Raw genomic sequence first — 16970 nt, forward strand, 5'->3', positions numbered from 1 at the left:
ATTTCATTATGGCAAATTTACGGTGCACAATCTATCCTTGCTTATTGCAAGTATTTTATTCATTATAATGTACTGATTTGTTGTAATTTTTTAGCTCAATGAAGTGTTAATGTCACACTTGGGTATCCATGGCAAAAAGAAGAAAAAGGAAGAAGTTTAACTTGTACAAATGAGCAATAAAAACTGCTGGAGGTCTTCCCTGGAAACACAGATTGTTTTCAAAATCCTCACTTTTTCACCTACTTATTACTCAATTCACTCAATTACATCTACTAGACAAGTACAATGGCCCTTGCAACAGTTCCATAAATAGCGGTGACAGATGCATACAACCTTACTGGACAGGTTACACTTGGCAACCTAAGATGAAACTCTTAAATGAAAAATTTTACACAAGTTGACTTTGATTCTTTTACAAAATTGTTAAAAGAACGGCCAGTCATGACATAACTGATCCTTAAGCTTATTAACATCTAATGATGGTCTAACTGGAGCCAAAATGACAGCCCGAGCCCTTGTGTGTCTTTTTTGGACTTTACTTTTAAAAGATCAAAGACACAAACTCTGTTTTTAGCGACTCAAGATTTGGAAATCTAGGTAGGAGCATTACACGGTATTCTAGGAAACCCTGCATACTGGATCCATCCAGTATCAACAGCATCCATCAAATATGAAGTTTAGACATGGACCCGAGGAAATCAAACATGTTCAGTATGAAAGGATATGTTACTGCACTGAGTGAGTGTCCTCTGCCTGATACTGCATGAAGTTTTCTTGATCATCTCATTTCTTTGCAATATTATTATTCATTGTTCCAATGCCACTGCAGTGCTACGCCTTTCAAGAAAGACACAAATTCCCTGTGTGAATACGTAAAGGAGTGCGCACACAGACTTGACAGATACATTAGGTTATTAGAAGCTGTGAAGATCTGCAAATATAAGAAATAAAACAGACAAGGAACATGGGGAACGGTCTTACCCAGCCTAGGCAGACATAAGATTTAAGGTCAATATTTATAAACACCAGGAAGATACTTGCTGTCTTGTTATCCATGATGCTGTCCATGTCGCTGTTTTGGTAGGTATTTTCATAGAGGGAAAAGCATGCAAAAGCATGACAGTAGACTTCTAGAGTCTGAGAGTTTTAGGGATTAGCTGATGCACAAAAGACAAAGATGTTCAGGAAAGACACAAAGAGGAGACACATTGCTCCGCATTGGATTTGCCCTGTTATCTACCTTACAAACAATCGTTTAGGGAAATTAATTTTGTTCTCTCTCAGAAGCCATGTAGAGATTTGGTTACTCCGTATCACAACAGGTGTCAGCCAGTACTTCCTTGACCTTATCAGACAAGCTGCTTTCACTGTAGGGAAACTGCCCCAGGTCTTTGTTTTAATCTACGTATACTTATGGCTGAAGCACCCTTCCTTACAGAGATAAAGTATCTTCTGCCCCTTGCAGTCAACTACATGTACCTTGCTGAATGCTGATGAGGGTAGAATTTGGGGTTTTCTTACTATACATGAGCATTTATAGATTCCTCTTATATCTCTGCTGAGGCTGACCATCTGATTGAGAGGACAATATGCTCGAGATTCCACCCACCCCACCCCCGCCCTGATCTATGCACAGTGCCTAAAGTGATTGAACCTCTGTTCTTACCTTTAGCTTCGTATGTGCTAAGCATAATCTATGGTTATTATTACTAGCAGCAAAATATGACCATCAGAATATATACATAAATGTTCAGCATAAGTCTATATTCTAAGAGTGGAAAGCAAGAAACGGCTAGAGGAAAGAAATAAACATAAAAATTTCTACTGATTGTTCCATTAAAATAATGACAAAATGTAAACCACAAAATTATCAATATTATGATAAGGATTATGTTATGAGAAGAAAAACCAGTAGCTATCCTATTTTGTTCCTAAGCATTTTTTTTTGGAAATAGAGTCTGCCTGGGGTAACCACTGGGAATCACAGGAATTCTTCAGGTACAATAAAACTCAAGAGATTTTGTCCTAACCCCAAATCAAGCCCCAGGGTAACCTCTGCAAAGAAGGATAATGTTTCTCAACCTATTATTTTTCATTCTGCCTAAATTTCTGGATAAGACTAAAATACCCTGATGACAGCTGTACTTGTATATTTCCAGCACAGTTGGAAATAGAATATCATGGGGAAAGTATGCTATTGCCGAATTTTCAGTGCAATGTCATGAAGTTCAGGTAAGAAGGATAATCATCTAAACTACAGTGTTTACTTACACTGGATTGAACAACCTGCCAATGACAGTCAACATTACTTAACTTTATTCAGGATATCCTGAATATATATATACATACATATATATACATACATATATATATATATATATATATATATATGAAATTGCCAAAAATTGAAGTAATTTTAATTCTGTTAGTAATTTTGAATAATTTTATTGCTCATTATAGAAAAATAATGCATCAATTATGCCCAAATGTTGCCCTATGACACTGACTGGAATGAGGCATCTATTTTTTTTTAAGTACCTATATACAGTAAGGGACTGCAGCTGTGGCAACGTGCGTACAAACCATACATAAAGACATAGAAAAGATATATTAGTTTCCCTGTAGTGGGCAAGCACAAGTAGGTTGCAATCCACCTCTTGCGACAATGCAAAAAAATCCACCTTCCTTTTTAAGTCGAGTTCTAGAAGAGAAAACATGATACGGATCTAGAGAGCTGTGAATTAGGACAAACACAAGCCTAAAAATGATGCCTAAACTTCAGCAGATTTGTCAAGTACTTTGATTGAGGTTGAGAATATGAGTCCAAATGGGTATACAGGAAGCAATCATTTTTTCATGAAGAATACGTGCTTTACTGTGCACACAAATTCTTCCTTCAGAAGGCTGTAAATTACAGTATTTATGGAATCTTAATGATCTAAACACAGTTGGAGCCTGAAGGTCAAGGCTGCAAACTGCATCCTAAATTTCTGTTTACAGATGAAGCATAGTATTTATTGCTGCACTGCTTGCGCTGCTATAGTTAAAGGGCTGCCAGCATTTCCATTATAAACCACTATTTCAGGGGTTTATAACTTGCCCATCAATCTTCTGACTGGGATGAAACATGGCATAGAAGGTCCTGGCTGTGAGACTGATTTTTTCGTTTGTTTTCTTTACCAAATTACAAAAAGAAAAGCTTAAGTTGTACAAGCAAAAAAAAATCCCAAACCCCCAAACCAACAACATCATTTTTTTCAAGTACTTCTAGTGTTCCTGTGATAAAACTAAAGCTTCAGAACACAAAACGGATTCATATAACTGCATCAAATAATAGAGGGACTTTTAAACCCTAAAAGTGAACAATAACCCAAATAAACGTATAATGTTAGGTACTTTTTTTAAAAAAAAAAAATGTATTGCAGATTTTTAATGGCAGGAAAGGAAATCAGACATTACCACTGTCTTTGACTCTGTTTGCCTTAAAGGTAAGTCTACACTACAATTACACACCTTGGCACAGTACAAGAATGCATTGTTTTTAAGTAAGTATCTAAATGTTGACACACCTTACTGTTACATACTTCAGATTATGGCAGGTAAAATAGTTCAGAGTAACGTCAAATCCAATGTTTCCCCACAAACTCTGAAGTAACCTTATCAGCCACTGTTAAATCCTGTATCAAACCTAATGAAATAAGGAGGGGAAACATTACAAAATTTTCCCTTCCATGCTATCTACTTTACCACTGTGAATCCCATGCTCTGCGCTGAAGTAGTGCTGAGAGCAGGAAGGTGAAAAATTCAATTCACATCATACCTGCGTATGTAGCAATTACATCTTGATGAATATGAAACTTAATACTGCAAGCACTGCAAGAATTTAAATATTAGGAGACCTCAAAACCCCCTCTTACTGGAATCCTAAGTTTTGGCATGATTTGTTTCTACAAATAAGGACAGGGCCAGATTCAACAGAGTGCTGTTGCGATGCAACACAGACACAATACATTACATTAAGCAGTTTTATGGCTCCTTTGCAACACTATACCAGCTCAGAAAAGAAAGACAGCAGTGCTAAACCTGGAATATTAGATTTTATTTAATCACATTTTGGTTTATTTCTTTATAAGTCCAGTCACAGCAGGAATGAAGCAAATTAGTCCCTCCCCAAATATCATTATTTTATTTTCTTTATTATAGCTGTAGGGATTTTATTCACTAACACCGTTCAGTTCAGCACAATTATCTTTCTTTTTCTTTTTTCTTTCTTTTGTTCTTGTTAAAAGATGACCACGTTTGGTTTATGACAAGATGGAAGCATCTCTTCCTCCTTTCCTCCTGATGCTGTAGCTTTCTGCTTTTCTTCCAAAGTCTGTCTCTACCATCTGTCTGTTTTGTGCCCACTTGAAACAATCACTTGCACAAGACGTTTGACAATTTTTCTCATCAACTGCATCAAAGTACTGTCTTATTACTTTAGTTGGTTCTCGTGGCAAGTATATTTATATTACTAAATAACATAGACACCTCATTCACTTCCGTGTCCTGGCCCCTGTCAGTCTCCTGTGCCTGTATGTCAGTCCACTTCTGAGCTCTCTTTTTTGAGTATGCCAAGTAGTTTCCCCTAAAGTAAAATCTGGGTATGGCTTTAGGGATGGTTTGACTTGGGAAACCTCCTAATGGGCAGTATTGATGAGCCATTGGTTATCTTCAGCCAGAGTCCTTCAAAATAATCCCAGTAGGTCTGGTGAAGTCAAACAGCACACATATGCCCTCACCCTATAGCCCAGGGCATTCCAAACATATCCCTGGGGCTGAGCTATGGAACACCACTTTGATGGGCTGTAATACAGTGCTTTGGACAGTTTGTACTGAAGCACATGCACACACTTCATAACTTCTCCTGAACAGCCAGCGGGCCAGGCATTACTCAGACAGGCTTGGCCAATTCTTGCTCTTTGAACTTTTCTTAAGCTACTGATTGCCATTAGTTTTTTTTTGTAGAGGAATCTATGGTAAGAGATATAGACCTGTAGACTTCTTTCTTAGAAAGTGAAAGATGGAATGATTATGACATCTTACAATCAACCTGGGTAGTGCAGCTGAATCCATATTGGAGAATAATTCTAACCAGAGACACGATGTTATGAATGGCGACTGACTAAGGCCCTCTGACTCACTCCACTGTACTGCCTTCGACTGGTTGAAACGCACCCAAGAGCACTGCTATATAATTAAATATGCTAAATAATGCTACACAGTATCTTGTATAATTCTGAATCTTCAATGAACTGTAAAAAGTTTTAAATAAAATATAGGAGTTTGTCAAGCAGTATTAGACTTCAAAGTATTTTCTTCTTCTGAAAGCTCACTGTACCGTCTAACACAAGTAGCTGTCATGCTGCCTGAGTAGCCATCACACTGTACATCTTGTTAGCAGTGATGTCATAACAGAAATGCTACAATGCTGCATTCTAACGACCTCTTGTATTGTAATTAATTATTTTTTTTTTCTGCAGAAATGATGAGATAGGAAAAAAAAGCTTTACTCTTGGATACTCAATGAGATTTTTTTTTTGTGAAGAGCATAACAGTTTTCAAAACACAATAATGCAAGATTACTATTGTAGCTCAAAAGAGGAATGTGTTGAACATCATACCTGTAAAGTCCTGGAGGAACTTGATGAACCAGGAAGCTTTTCTCCAAGCTTTGTAGCACATCATTGAGCATCCTGACTCTGATAGGAGCTCGCTCCTTGGGGTCATTAGCTGGGCGCATCTCATCTGATTGGAACAATTCTGCAGTGTCCCTCAGATGTGATGCCACTGTAAGCAACTGAGGAATGTCTACTTCTTCACCTAGAAACAGTAAGAGCAAGACAGTTGCCAGTGATTCAAAGAACACCACTTATTACACTTGCCTACAAGTCAAAATTAATAGTCCAATTAAAACCTGAGCCTCTTTTCCCTTGTGAGAATTGCGTAATAGATCAAGGAAAGCCACAGATCATTGTGCATAAGCTCTGATTATTTTTCAAAGAAGATCAATTTGGGCTCTGATGTTTTAGGATCTAATAAGCTATGAAGAATGATTTTGGGCACAACTTGAAAGCCACCACTGGAAAAACAGGCATGCAGGAAGCAATGGTTATAAATCAGTAACTATAACATTTCCTCCTGAGACAGAATTTATTCAATGCCATTTGATGCTATTGCTCTCAAGTTTGAAAGCTTGTGCTTGAATTCCATAATGACTGCTGCATAGAAGATTGTGATATGCAGAGTTTAATTGAATTTTGTTCAACTTTTAGAATTCTAGAGGTTAACAACAGTTGTACAGGGGATGTGAAATTCTTCCTCTTAATCACTTAAATCATACGGCAATGAACCAACTAACACTTTGATATCCAAACATATATTCTAATCCAGTCAATATTTTCAAAACTTTATTTGGAATTTTAACTGTTACTTTGTTCGTAATCCTACAGACTCTGAAAGAATAACAGCCCACAGCACTCTGGAGGACACTGTGATTTCAGTATTTCCCTGTCTGCAGTAGGTGAGCTGGAGCACTGTGAATGCGCTGTCTGTTCCCACCTGCAGGGCAGCTGAAGAGCATGCCCTCCTTTCCCACTGTGTGCATAGACTGTGTTAATTTTTACAAGCACATAGCAAGAGAAAGCGTAGTCTGAACGTGATATAAAGGAAAAAGTAACATCAGTCAGCAATAACCACTTCCAGGATGCAGAAATTATCTTTAAGACCAAGCCTCACTTTGCCTATTAAGGACAGAAAATCAACTAACCTTAGATCTTGCAAATGACAATTTAATCAAAACAAACCACTCAGCTTTAGAAGCTGTCTCACCTTTAGTTGACTGTACAAACCCCAGTGTGTTCAGTATCCTAGTGACTTAGATAATTACTCCAACAGAGTGGTTCAAGACACTAATTAAATGAATACTAAAGTTCCTTGTCTAACAGATATAGGGAGAGACCAGAAATAGTGAATGGAGAACATCAACCCAGTTCTCAAACTATTTATGGATGGAGTCTGAAAGGTGAGCAACAGGAATGGAAAAGTAAATAGGTACAACTAAGACATTCAACGAAATGCCTGAATATGACATATTCTCCCTCTCATACGGAAAAAGAGATTTGCTATTGGACACATTTCAGCAAAGGCAAAGAAGTTCATAGATCCCTATGCACTCCTGTCATTTAGCTGACTAACGTGTTCTAATCTAGCAAAACGTGAAATGATCCAAAATACATGGACAGGCACATGTTGGTGGCAGAGAAACTCTCAGATTTCCTCAACTATCCAGGTGAACTTCAACAATGAACAGAAGAAGCTCCCTGTAGGAACGTGAGTGAGAGAAGATGGTTTATGTCTGTCTCAGTTTGGGACAAGGTTGCTTTGTCAGTGGCTCTTGCCCAATCCACCCTTCCCTAATTAGAATGGATAACAGGCATTGTAGTACCTTGATGTCCAGGATTGGTATCTGACTGTATTTGGAGTAATTTAAGATCTGATTATATTAGGTTGATCCCTCAGAAAAATATTCTCCAAGCATATAAACTTGGTACACTTGGGATATTTTTCAAATTATCAATATCCTTAATTTTCAAATCTCAGGCAAACATCCTGTGCAGCTGAAGAACTTGCAATTTCCATGCATATAATCCAGGCATTGTGCATACCTTACCCTGGGACTTCTGTCAATATGGAAAGGTTTAAATTCACCGTTAGAAAGAGTTCTTTGTTTTCAGCAAAGCACTTCATATTCCAAGTAATGTGCAACATCTATAATTTCTAATCTATTATGTAAACAATTATAAATATCAGCTATACCTTTTCAATAGGGAAGCTGAGATAAAGGGAGAAGACATCATTCAATATTTGGAAATGAAGCCAACCAGACCACCCTTTTAAACGCAAATATTCTGTAAATGCTCTCCCTCCTCCACAGCATGCATTTTGCCCCTAAACCAGCTACATTTTATTTTGCAGTCATGAGTAAAAAGCACTGTGTACATCACACTCTAAACCAGCTCTCATAAAACAAATGACCAGGCCCTTTCTTAATACTTCAGTACAAAACCTGCAAGTGTCTGGCTAGTATTGCCACAGAGAACTGAGGACACAGCTTTAAGGGCATCACCAGTTTTTACCACAACACACTGAACTTCACTGTCAAGGGAAACTGTGATTTATGCTCTTCTCCAGTTGAGAAGCTGGGAGTAGAAGAGTAAATGATTCTTAAAGAAAAGGATGCATTAACTAATAATGTCTTAAACATCTTGTGATGCTTCTACAGAAAAAATAAAAAAAATTGTGTTACTTCACTCAGGAAAAAACCACCACCACATTATTGTATTTTGTATTCCTTGTCCTTTTGTCTCCAGTATGAATCATGATGAATCACCTAAGCTAGCTGTTTAGTTGTTAGAGAAATAAAATTGCCAGTATAAGAAAGTGACTCAAGAGTATGTATACTCTTGATCAGAGGATTAGACTGTTGAATTTCATTACATTTGCTAAATGTAACGGGACTTTATTCAGAAACAGGATACAGCAAATAGGTGTTTATTTTTACAGACACTGAATACAATGGCCTTTCCTTATGTAACTGATTGCTTTTATGAAAGCACTGCTAGAGATTTAACATTTTAATATTGTGTTTGTGCCCGCTGGTATGAATGTACTTGCCTATGAGTACCTGCAGAAGAATGAACACAGACAAATCAGCAGTTTAAGGCATGACGCTCACTCACCATGCATGTGACTATGTGTTTGCATGTAAGAGAGAGAGGGGAAATGGCTTTAGGCTTTGATTAGCTTGCAAATTCAGGATCAGCTATGTGTTGTATTCACTACGAAGATTTTGTGTGCAAAACTGGATGATCAGACCTGGCAGTGGAAAATCTGAATGGGAAAGCTTTGTAGAAAGTACCCTAAAGGGGGCAGAAACACAAATCCATGAACATCCTCAGTACAAAGAACATGTTGCCATCAGCTTCAATTTTGGTACCATGACTGCTACTACCCAAACAAATTAATCTGGTATTCCTGTAACAAGTCTCTTTTCAAAGAAGCTAACATTAAAAAGGCATGCTGTGACATACTATTATGCATGTCGATACAGAGGAAGCCTGGAGAAGAGAAGGCTCCAGGGAGACTTTACTGTGGTCTTTCAAGGGGGCTTGTAAGAAAGACAGGGACAAACTTTTTAGGAGGGCCTTCTGCAATAGGACAAGGGGTAATGGTTTAACACTAAAAGAGGGTAGATTTAGAGTAGATGTAAAGAAGTATTTTTTTACAATGAGGGTGGTAAAACACTAGAACGGGTTGCCCAGAGAGGTGGTAGATGCCCTGTCCCTGGAAACATTCAAGGTCAGGCTGGACAGGGCTCTGAGCAACCTGGTCTAGTTGAAGATGTCCCTGCTCACTGCAAGTGGGTTGGACTAGATGACCTTTAAAGGTCCCTTCCAACCCAAACCATTCTATGATTCTATGAAGTTATCAATGACTTCATACAGAACTGATGAAACATATATGGCCTAGTGATACAGAATAAATGCTCAACCTTCCCTTTCAGTACCAAATGCTTTGTCCTTGGAAAATGCATTTGTCCATAACTTTTTTTTCTAAAGGCTGATGAAAGGTTCGCCAGTAATACTATATAATATCCTTGAAAGAATATTGAAGACAAGATGTCAGTGTCTAATGGCAAAAGAAGGTATTTCTGTCTTACATACAGATAACATATACAGATAACTTACTGTTGCATTTTTCCCCTCTATAGCAGTCAAGGATAATGAGTTCAAGAGGAAAATGGTAAAGAGGGAAACTTTCTGACCATTACAGACAGATGGAGAAAGTAACTCTGAAAAGCACCCTAAATGATCAGGGAACTACGGTCAAGCAGGTAAAACACCAAGCTGAAGACTAGCAAATAGCTGTAGGCGATGGGTATGCAGCCATCAAGTAATGACAGAGCTATGTTTCTGTATTGATTTTTCTAAGGACAGAGAGTTTAGACTGATGTTTTGAAATGTATAGGTTGAGGCAGGGCTGTGGAAAGTCATGCAGACTTTCTAGGAAATGGCTTATCATAAACCAGATTATTTTTAAACTTCTGCTAGCACTGCCTACTATTATCACCCCAAGTACTTCAGCTGTTGTCACATCTGTAAAACATCCATCCCAGGGAGAAGAAAGGGCCTAACTGATAGGAAGCAACGCACAACTGACACTGCATCAGCCAAAGAGCTGTAAATCACAGCCCTTGCCCTCCCTATACAGGGAAAACCAGCAAATCTCTTGCACTTAATTTGTCTTCATAGGCCTCTCACAGCTAGGCGGTTCACAGCTTTTCTAATTTGTGTACTGGCTTCAGCAGCCTGTGATGACACCCACAACTAGAGGATCAGCATGTGCGCCTAAGTGCTTCCCAGCCACAACCTAAGGCTGGGGCAACAGAAACTAATATTTTGAAAAGTCTGCGTGAGTCCAGGTGAGCCCAGTGACTTGCAGTAATGAAAACTGGTATCAGCTTCAAAAGCCAACAGCACCTAAGCAAGCGACATGGCTAGCACCGAACCTGGCTGCCTTTATTTTTGTAATCCATGTGATTGAAATTGTCATGGCTTAGTCAGTCAGGTACAAAAGTACAGAAAGGCTTTTAATCCTAATGAGACACTTTTAACAACTCCATCATCAATCCCTGAAGCTTGCTGTAATATAAAATTCTAACAAGGCTCAAACCCAGTGCAAGACAGGCTACAAGGAGCAAGTTCAGAGTGCACAGTACTAAAAGCATTCAGCAGATAACACAAATATGTTTTGAATAAAAATGCTTCTATACATACAAAATACTTATACACAAATGTTTATACATTTGTAGTCACATATAGGTGCAAAATACTTCTACAGAAGTGCTTAAAAGAACCATCTGTATCATTCACACACCAGATTTGACATCTTGTCTGTGCCCTACCTCAAAAGATAAATTGGGTTTTCATAGCATGTGAAACCCAGCGAGATATTCTTGTATTCGATTCAAGTTGCAGTGAGTATTGATTTTAAATGCATGAAAGGCACAAACACTGCACAACTGCAATGTGTAGTTAACAAGAATATTTTAAACTGTCACATATTTATGAGTTTCTCTAAAATATCACATCTGTGATCAGACAGATAACAGCCTGAATAGCCCTGGGGACCTGGATTTGAGCCTTGGAACCCATCTCACATCATTTATGACCACAAGTTTTCCTGTATAAACATCAGACCATCAGCAGATGCACAAAAAGAAATGTCTCTGCAGTCACAACCCTTCCTTTCAGGTAAACGCAAAAGCAGTAGCTTGTTTCCAAGAGTTCTGGTGTGTGCAAGCAGAGAGAACACATGTCGCTTAACAGCCCTTTCCCCATCTTTCTGAGGAACAGGCCTCAAGCCAATGTAAACACTGTGGATGACATTTCCCTATAACCTGCCATCCAGCCTACCCTGAATGTAAGAAATGGTTTATAAACCGCTGAGTAACATCCTATTGAACTTAACCGAGCCAGCAGTGCAGACGCCCACCACACTACAGAATTAAATCCTTTGGAAACATAAATAGATACAGTATTAACTAATATTGAGACACACACATCCTTTTGTGAGGACACTCGGGAGACTGCAAAACTGTGACTCAAGTATTTGCATGTATGACTTAACTTCAAGAAAGTGAGGAAGTCCAACAGGCAATAAAATGTGTGTTTAAGTGACTGGCTGAAGCAGACTGCAGAGGCACAAATTAAGCCTAATGAACATCTTTTCTAGCACTGTCTTATTGGCTTTGAAAATGAAAATAAACTGTTATTTGACACAAGTCAGAGACAGATGAGACGTGAAAGTAATGAGAAAAGTCATTAAACAAAATTCCAAAGTGAACAACTGGGAGAAAATTTATCCTGCTGGCCCTACAGCCTCGAAAATAATTTTCCCTCCTCTGAAGTGGTTGAGATAAATGATCTAACTGAAGTTAGAGGAAAAAAGACAGGTTAAATCAACATTCCCTGTTACTCAAAATAAAGAAAAAAGGAAGAACAATAGCAGACACCTCATGTTCAGTTGCAGGAATACCAGCTGAGCCACACTTTTCATTTGATGATCATTCCCTGCTGTGTTTAAGCTGAACTAAACCAATGTTTATATGGCACAACAGAGCTAAAATTACTTGTCTTTTTGGATGCTCACCGATTCCGGACCAATGCTAGCCCTCTGATTCCTAGGTCTGGAAAATGATGGATGGCAAAGATTAAAGAAAAGGTATCATATGTCTATGAATGTGTATTACAGAAAAGTGATACTTTATACTATAGGGAGTGAATGAAATGCAGGGGCAACACCTCAAGATTGCAAAAAAATCTTTCACATTCCACTAAAATATATGTGAAGTTTTGGTGTGATTTTATAGACCATATATTTTTATTGAACAGATCAACTTGAGAGTTCCTTAAATGCATAAACAGAAAACATATTTTTGAAAGGCCTTATTAGCACACTACAGGTAATCTGTATCAGAGATGTAATTGGAGATGAGGAAATAACAACACATCAATACACCAATAACACAACACAATATGCCACATTTTTCCACTGTGAGGTTCCAACAAGACCACACTTTGGAGCAGTCTTTCATGGGGGTTCTTGTCAGGGACATACATTTCACCATTCCTTTTAAGTTTACTGAATTCTGACCAGAATACAAGCTTCTGAAATATCTCAGTTTATACATATTCAAGGAATTATGTTAGGGTTTGGCAACATAGGGAAAAAAGACTGCAAAATGCTTATTATTTTATCAAGTTCTAAAAGACCACAAGACAACAGAAAGAGATAGAAATGAGAAGGCAACACAGGAATATTAGTAACAGCTCCAGAATCTTGATGGAGCAGTCTCATAGCAAGGCATTCATCCTACACCTAGCAAACAGGGCCAAATCCAAAGTCTATGAGAATTATATCTGCATAATTTCCAAGTTACCAGTCACTTCTACCTTCTGACTAAGAACTTTCTTGCCCATCTCCCTAACCCCAACTTGTTGTCACAAACACATCAAGATCAGTTTCAAATACAGAGCTTTCAGGGTCTCAGTGCTTAAACAACTCAAACAATACATATTGGTAAATTATCATGCTTTTCATGCCTGAAAAAGGCTAAAAGTTAGCATGCTCTGCCAACAAGGTGAGTTAGTGGAATAACCAAACAAAGAGGACAAATGTGAAAATTAAGGAGCCAAATGGCAATGGGATTAAAAGCCCTCTCTTGCTTGTACTGAACAAAGTCTTGAAGGGAATTAAAATAACGTTCAGTCTCAGAGGTTATCTTTTACTGTAAATATGAGCATTTAATACTAATTATTACCTTACTGACAGAGTAACATCAGAAGAAAAATAAACATTTTACGGCTTTGTTTAGCAACAAAATTTGTGTTTTGTTTAGCATTATATAATTACACAGTTTTATTAGTAAAATCACTGGCTATCATTCAAAAAGAAATTGAAAATCCGTACTCAGTGAGTAGATGATCCTTCCCCCCCCCCCCCCCCCCCAAATTAATGGAGAACAATATTCCTCAAACAAAAATTACCTTTAAGACTGTTCTGAACTTCTAACGCGATGTCGAGGGCATTAAATGGCAAAACCGGTTCATTGGCAATTTGCAAAGTCACTTGTCCTGTTAGCTGAAAAATAGAAAAAAAACCCAAAACCCAGTTATAATAATTTCTACGGATTTAATAGTCAGCATTTCTTTTGGAATAGCACATACTTTCATTACATTGGATTTTCAGGGAATAATTAAAAACCCCCATAAACACAAATCTGTGAAAAGCATTACGACCTAGACCATTGCTTTCTAATATGTTAAAAAATGTTACAAGATTACAAGTTATGACCACACACAAAAATTCTGGTTAATACTTTTTCTGTGGACCTAGGAAATTGCAGCAGTCTCTGAAGGGCCTTAGTTTTGCCTTGTTTTCAAATAAAACACCTCAACATTCTAAAAATAGGAATGAGTTCTATTTTTTTTATGTAGTTGTTTAGTTTTAGCTATTGGATTTTTAAAGTTTACAAAAGTAAAAAAAAAAAAAAAAATCACAGACATTAATAAGCTTCAGATCAAGCTCATGGCTAAATGCAAGCTGACCTGAAAACCAACTGCATTTTGAAGAGATATGTGGCAACTTGATGCATGCAGATGTCCAACTTCCAAACTGGATAGAACACTACACACTCTCTGTAACTTACAGAAAAAAAAAAATCCCAAATGAGTGAAAGGGAACTCTCAGTCCACTCCAGACTACACGCTAGCACCTGTCATGAAAGTCAGTGGCACGGATGGTTCTTTTCAACAGTTCCAGAGATGAGGCTGGGGACTGACTGGCCTGAGTGCTTTTTTTCCACTTGCAGAAGACAGGCTCTCCAGCTCAAGGCTTAGCCACGCCACAGGGGCTGTGTATAGAAATATGTCTTTCTGCTGAACTATACCTAGCCTGTGATTAAACAGAGGATTTCAGTCTCTAGGCTGCCAAGTCCATCACTGTTCACGGGAGCTATAAAGACACACTGACAAAAACATGCAAGAAACTTTCATTCATCTTCTTCGTATCTTGATATTGCAAAAAGGAAAAAAAATACCTGTAGGGCTGTGCTCTAAAAGGGAATGATGGCTGTGGGGGATGGTGATCGTGTTGATAAAAATGTGGACTGAATAGAATCATATTGTACAATACTTCCCAAGGTGCTGGGGGGGGGGGGGGGGGGGGGGGGGGGGGGCGGTTAGAATAATATCTATCCTTCAAAAGCAATATGATAGTTGCTGTGCTGAAAGCAGCATTTTAATTCTACAATACAAAGTAGTAGGAAAAGACAATACTAAGGAATATTAAAAACAATAGTAAAGCAATTGAAAGGGAAAACTATCTCCAGGAAAGTGGATGAAAACAGGGTAATATAAAAAAGACAGGTATCCTGAAGAAAGATTAATGGAACCCCAACACTTCTCGGAAAGCATTAAAGAAATGACCTGGCCACAGACTGATTTGGGTACAGAGACGGAGGGAACATGCTGTATATCAGGCTGCAACCAACATCTGAGCGGAGACACACTGTGAAGCTACTGAGATTTACCTCTAGAGAATACGATATTGCAAAAGGCATGAAGAAAAAAAAAAACCACCAAAACTTACCATATATACAGTGAGAAAAAAATAGGAAGGAATAACAATATGTCAGGCTGTTATCGGAAAAACTAAAGAACGAAGAGCGAACTTGAAGGAAGATGAAAAATACTGTGTTTGGACATCTTTGTTGAAATATTACACAGTAACCCCTCATGAAACTTTTCTCCAAAACTACCCAACTGCACACACCATTAATGCTTGAAGGTTGTTATATTTTCTATCAGTGATTATACACAAATATCTAGGTTGAAAAGCATTAAAAACATTAGTTAGAATATCCGAGGGGTATTGCGGAAATAAAATAATAATAATAAAAAAATATATTGTTAGCGCAAACAGAAATCTGTAAAAAACTGTACACAGACCAGGTTCATATAATACAGCCATAAGCAACTGCAAAAAATCTGGTTCTAAATGTCCAGATGCCATGCAAAATCCTTCCTTGTCCTGCACAGAAATCTTTGAAGATACAGCTGCCCAAAATATTAACAACCAGTACATTGCTATGGAAAAGCAACTGTGGCAATGAAGGAAGTAACATCATATTAAAGATGAGGCACCTATATGGAGCATGAACCCACTGAACCCTAAATAGTCCTGTATCACATGAAACATTTTAATTCTTCCCTGACACCCAATTTCTGTAAAAATCTAATTCACTAATTAAAGATACATTTCCATAGGTATATTTTAGAGGGGGGGGGGACATGAACAGTTATACAGTGCTACTGATACTTTTCAATCCACTACTGCAATGTTTAAGGACACAAAAGTATGGAAAAAATGCTTCTTTTCTGAGGCATGAAAGTGGCATTAAAGAGGAGAATACTTTAGTAAGTGTCTTTCCTTTTCATCATTATCTTCTACAGAACCTGGCTTAATTTTTAAAAGTTCTTGCCTTATTTCTGTTTTTTCCAAGCAATTTTATTTTGCTTTTGACTACGTAAGACCAAAATTGTTTCCTCTCCTATCCAAATAAAGTATACCCTCAAAATCTTATGATGGACTGAAGCATTCTGGAAACTTTATAATATCTCTGTATGTAATACTGCAGATAGTTGTGTTTTAGTAAAGAGGTAAAAGTGTGTGTTTGTTTATTAAATCACGTAACTTTGTAGACTAATCTGGAAGAAATCAATCACATAAAGGAAAGCTCAGAGCATTGATTTGAACAGAGTAAGTAATAATGCTGCAGAACCATATATCAAACCCACATAATGCAGCAAGACAGAAAAGGCTACTGATTTCTTATTTATAATCTTATTTTTGGATATACCATTCCCTCGAGTACAACACTGAATATACATGGAAAACAAAGACAAGTTTCTGCCCCCTTTTCTCTGTTGAAAAATGGTTCAGACTACCTATTGAATTATTAAATGCAAGAATAACTTAGCAAAGAGTAAAGACAAGTATTTTCTTATAAAGTGAAACGCTTAAGCAGCATAATTGATTCTATTCCCATTCTGAACTGGTTATAGCACTAATGACAACTTCTCAAATAACATTTATACATAATAATATATACACAATACACACAATAATTGATGTAACATTTGCACAGTTATCAAGACTAAAGAAAAAACGTATAGTTCAAATGCTAATTGATTCTGAAATGCTTTTCTTATACAATTTAAAATGCATATGCAAACGAGTATGTATTTAATGAACTTCCAACTACTTTAGAGATAAATATTAATACAAAACAATAACTGTAGTTATAC

At 37.5% G+C, this 16970-nt stretch overlaps 1 protein-coding gene across 6 annotated transcripts in view; it reads right to left on the reverse strand.

Annotated features, from left to right (window-relative positions):
- The window catches only part of NAALADL2 (N-acetylated alpha-linked acidic dipeptidase like 2), a 504203-nt gene that overhangs the window by 20667 nt on the left and 466566 nt on the right, over window positions 1–16970 (reverse strand). For all 6 annotated transcript variants that reach the window (XM_055723677.1, XM_055723680.1, XM_055723679.1 and 3 more), the window contains 2 exons: window positions 13650–13743; window positions 5664–5862 (listed from right to left, as the gene is read on the reverse strand). In XM_055723677.1, coding sequence (XP_055579652.1) covers window positions 5664–5862; window positions 13650–13743 — 293 coding nt within the window. The remainder of the gene's footprint in view (window positions 1–5663; window positions 5863–13649; window positions 13744–16970) is intronic.

Source organism: Falco cherrug, chromosome 11 (genome assembly GCF_023634085.1).
Source record: "Falco cherrug isolate bFalChe1 chromosome 11, bFalChe1.pri, whole genome shotgun sequence".
Lineage (NCBI taxonomy): Eukaryota > Metazoa > Chordata > Aves > Falconiformes > Falconidae > Falco > Falco cherrug.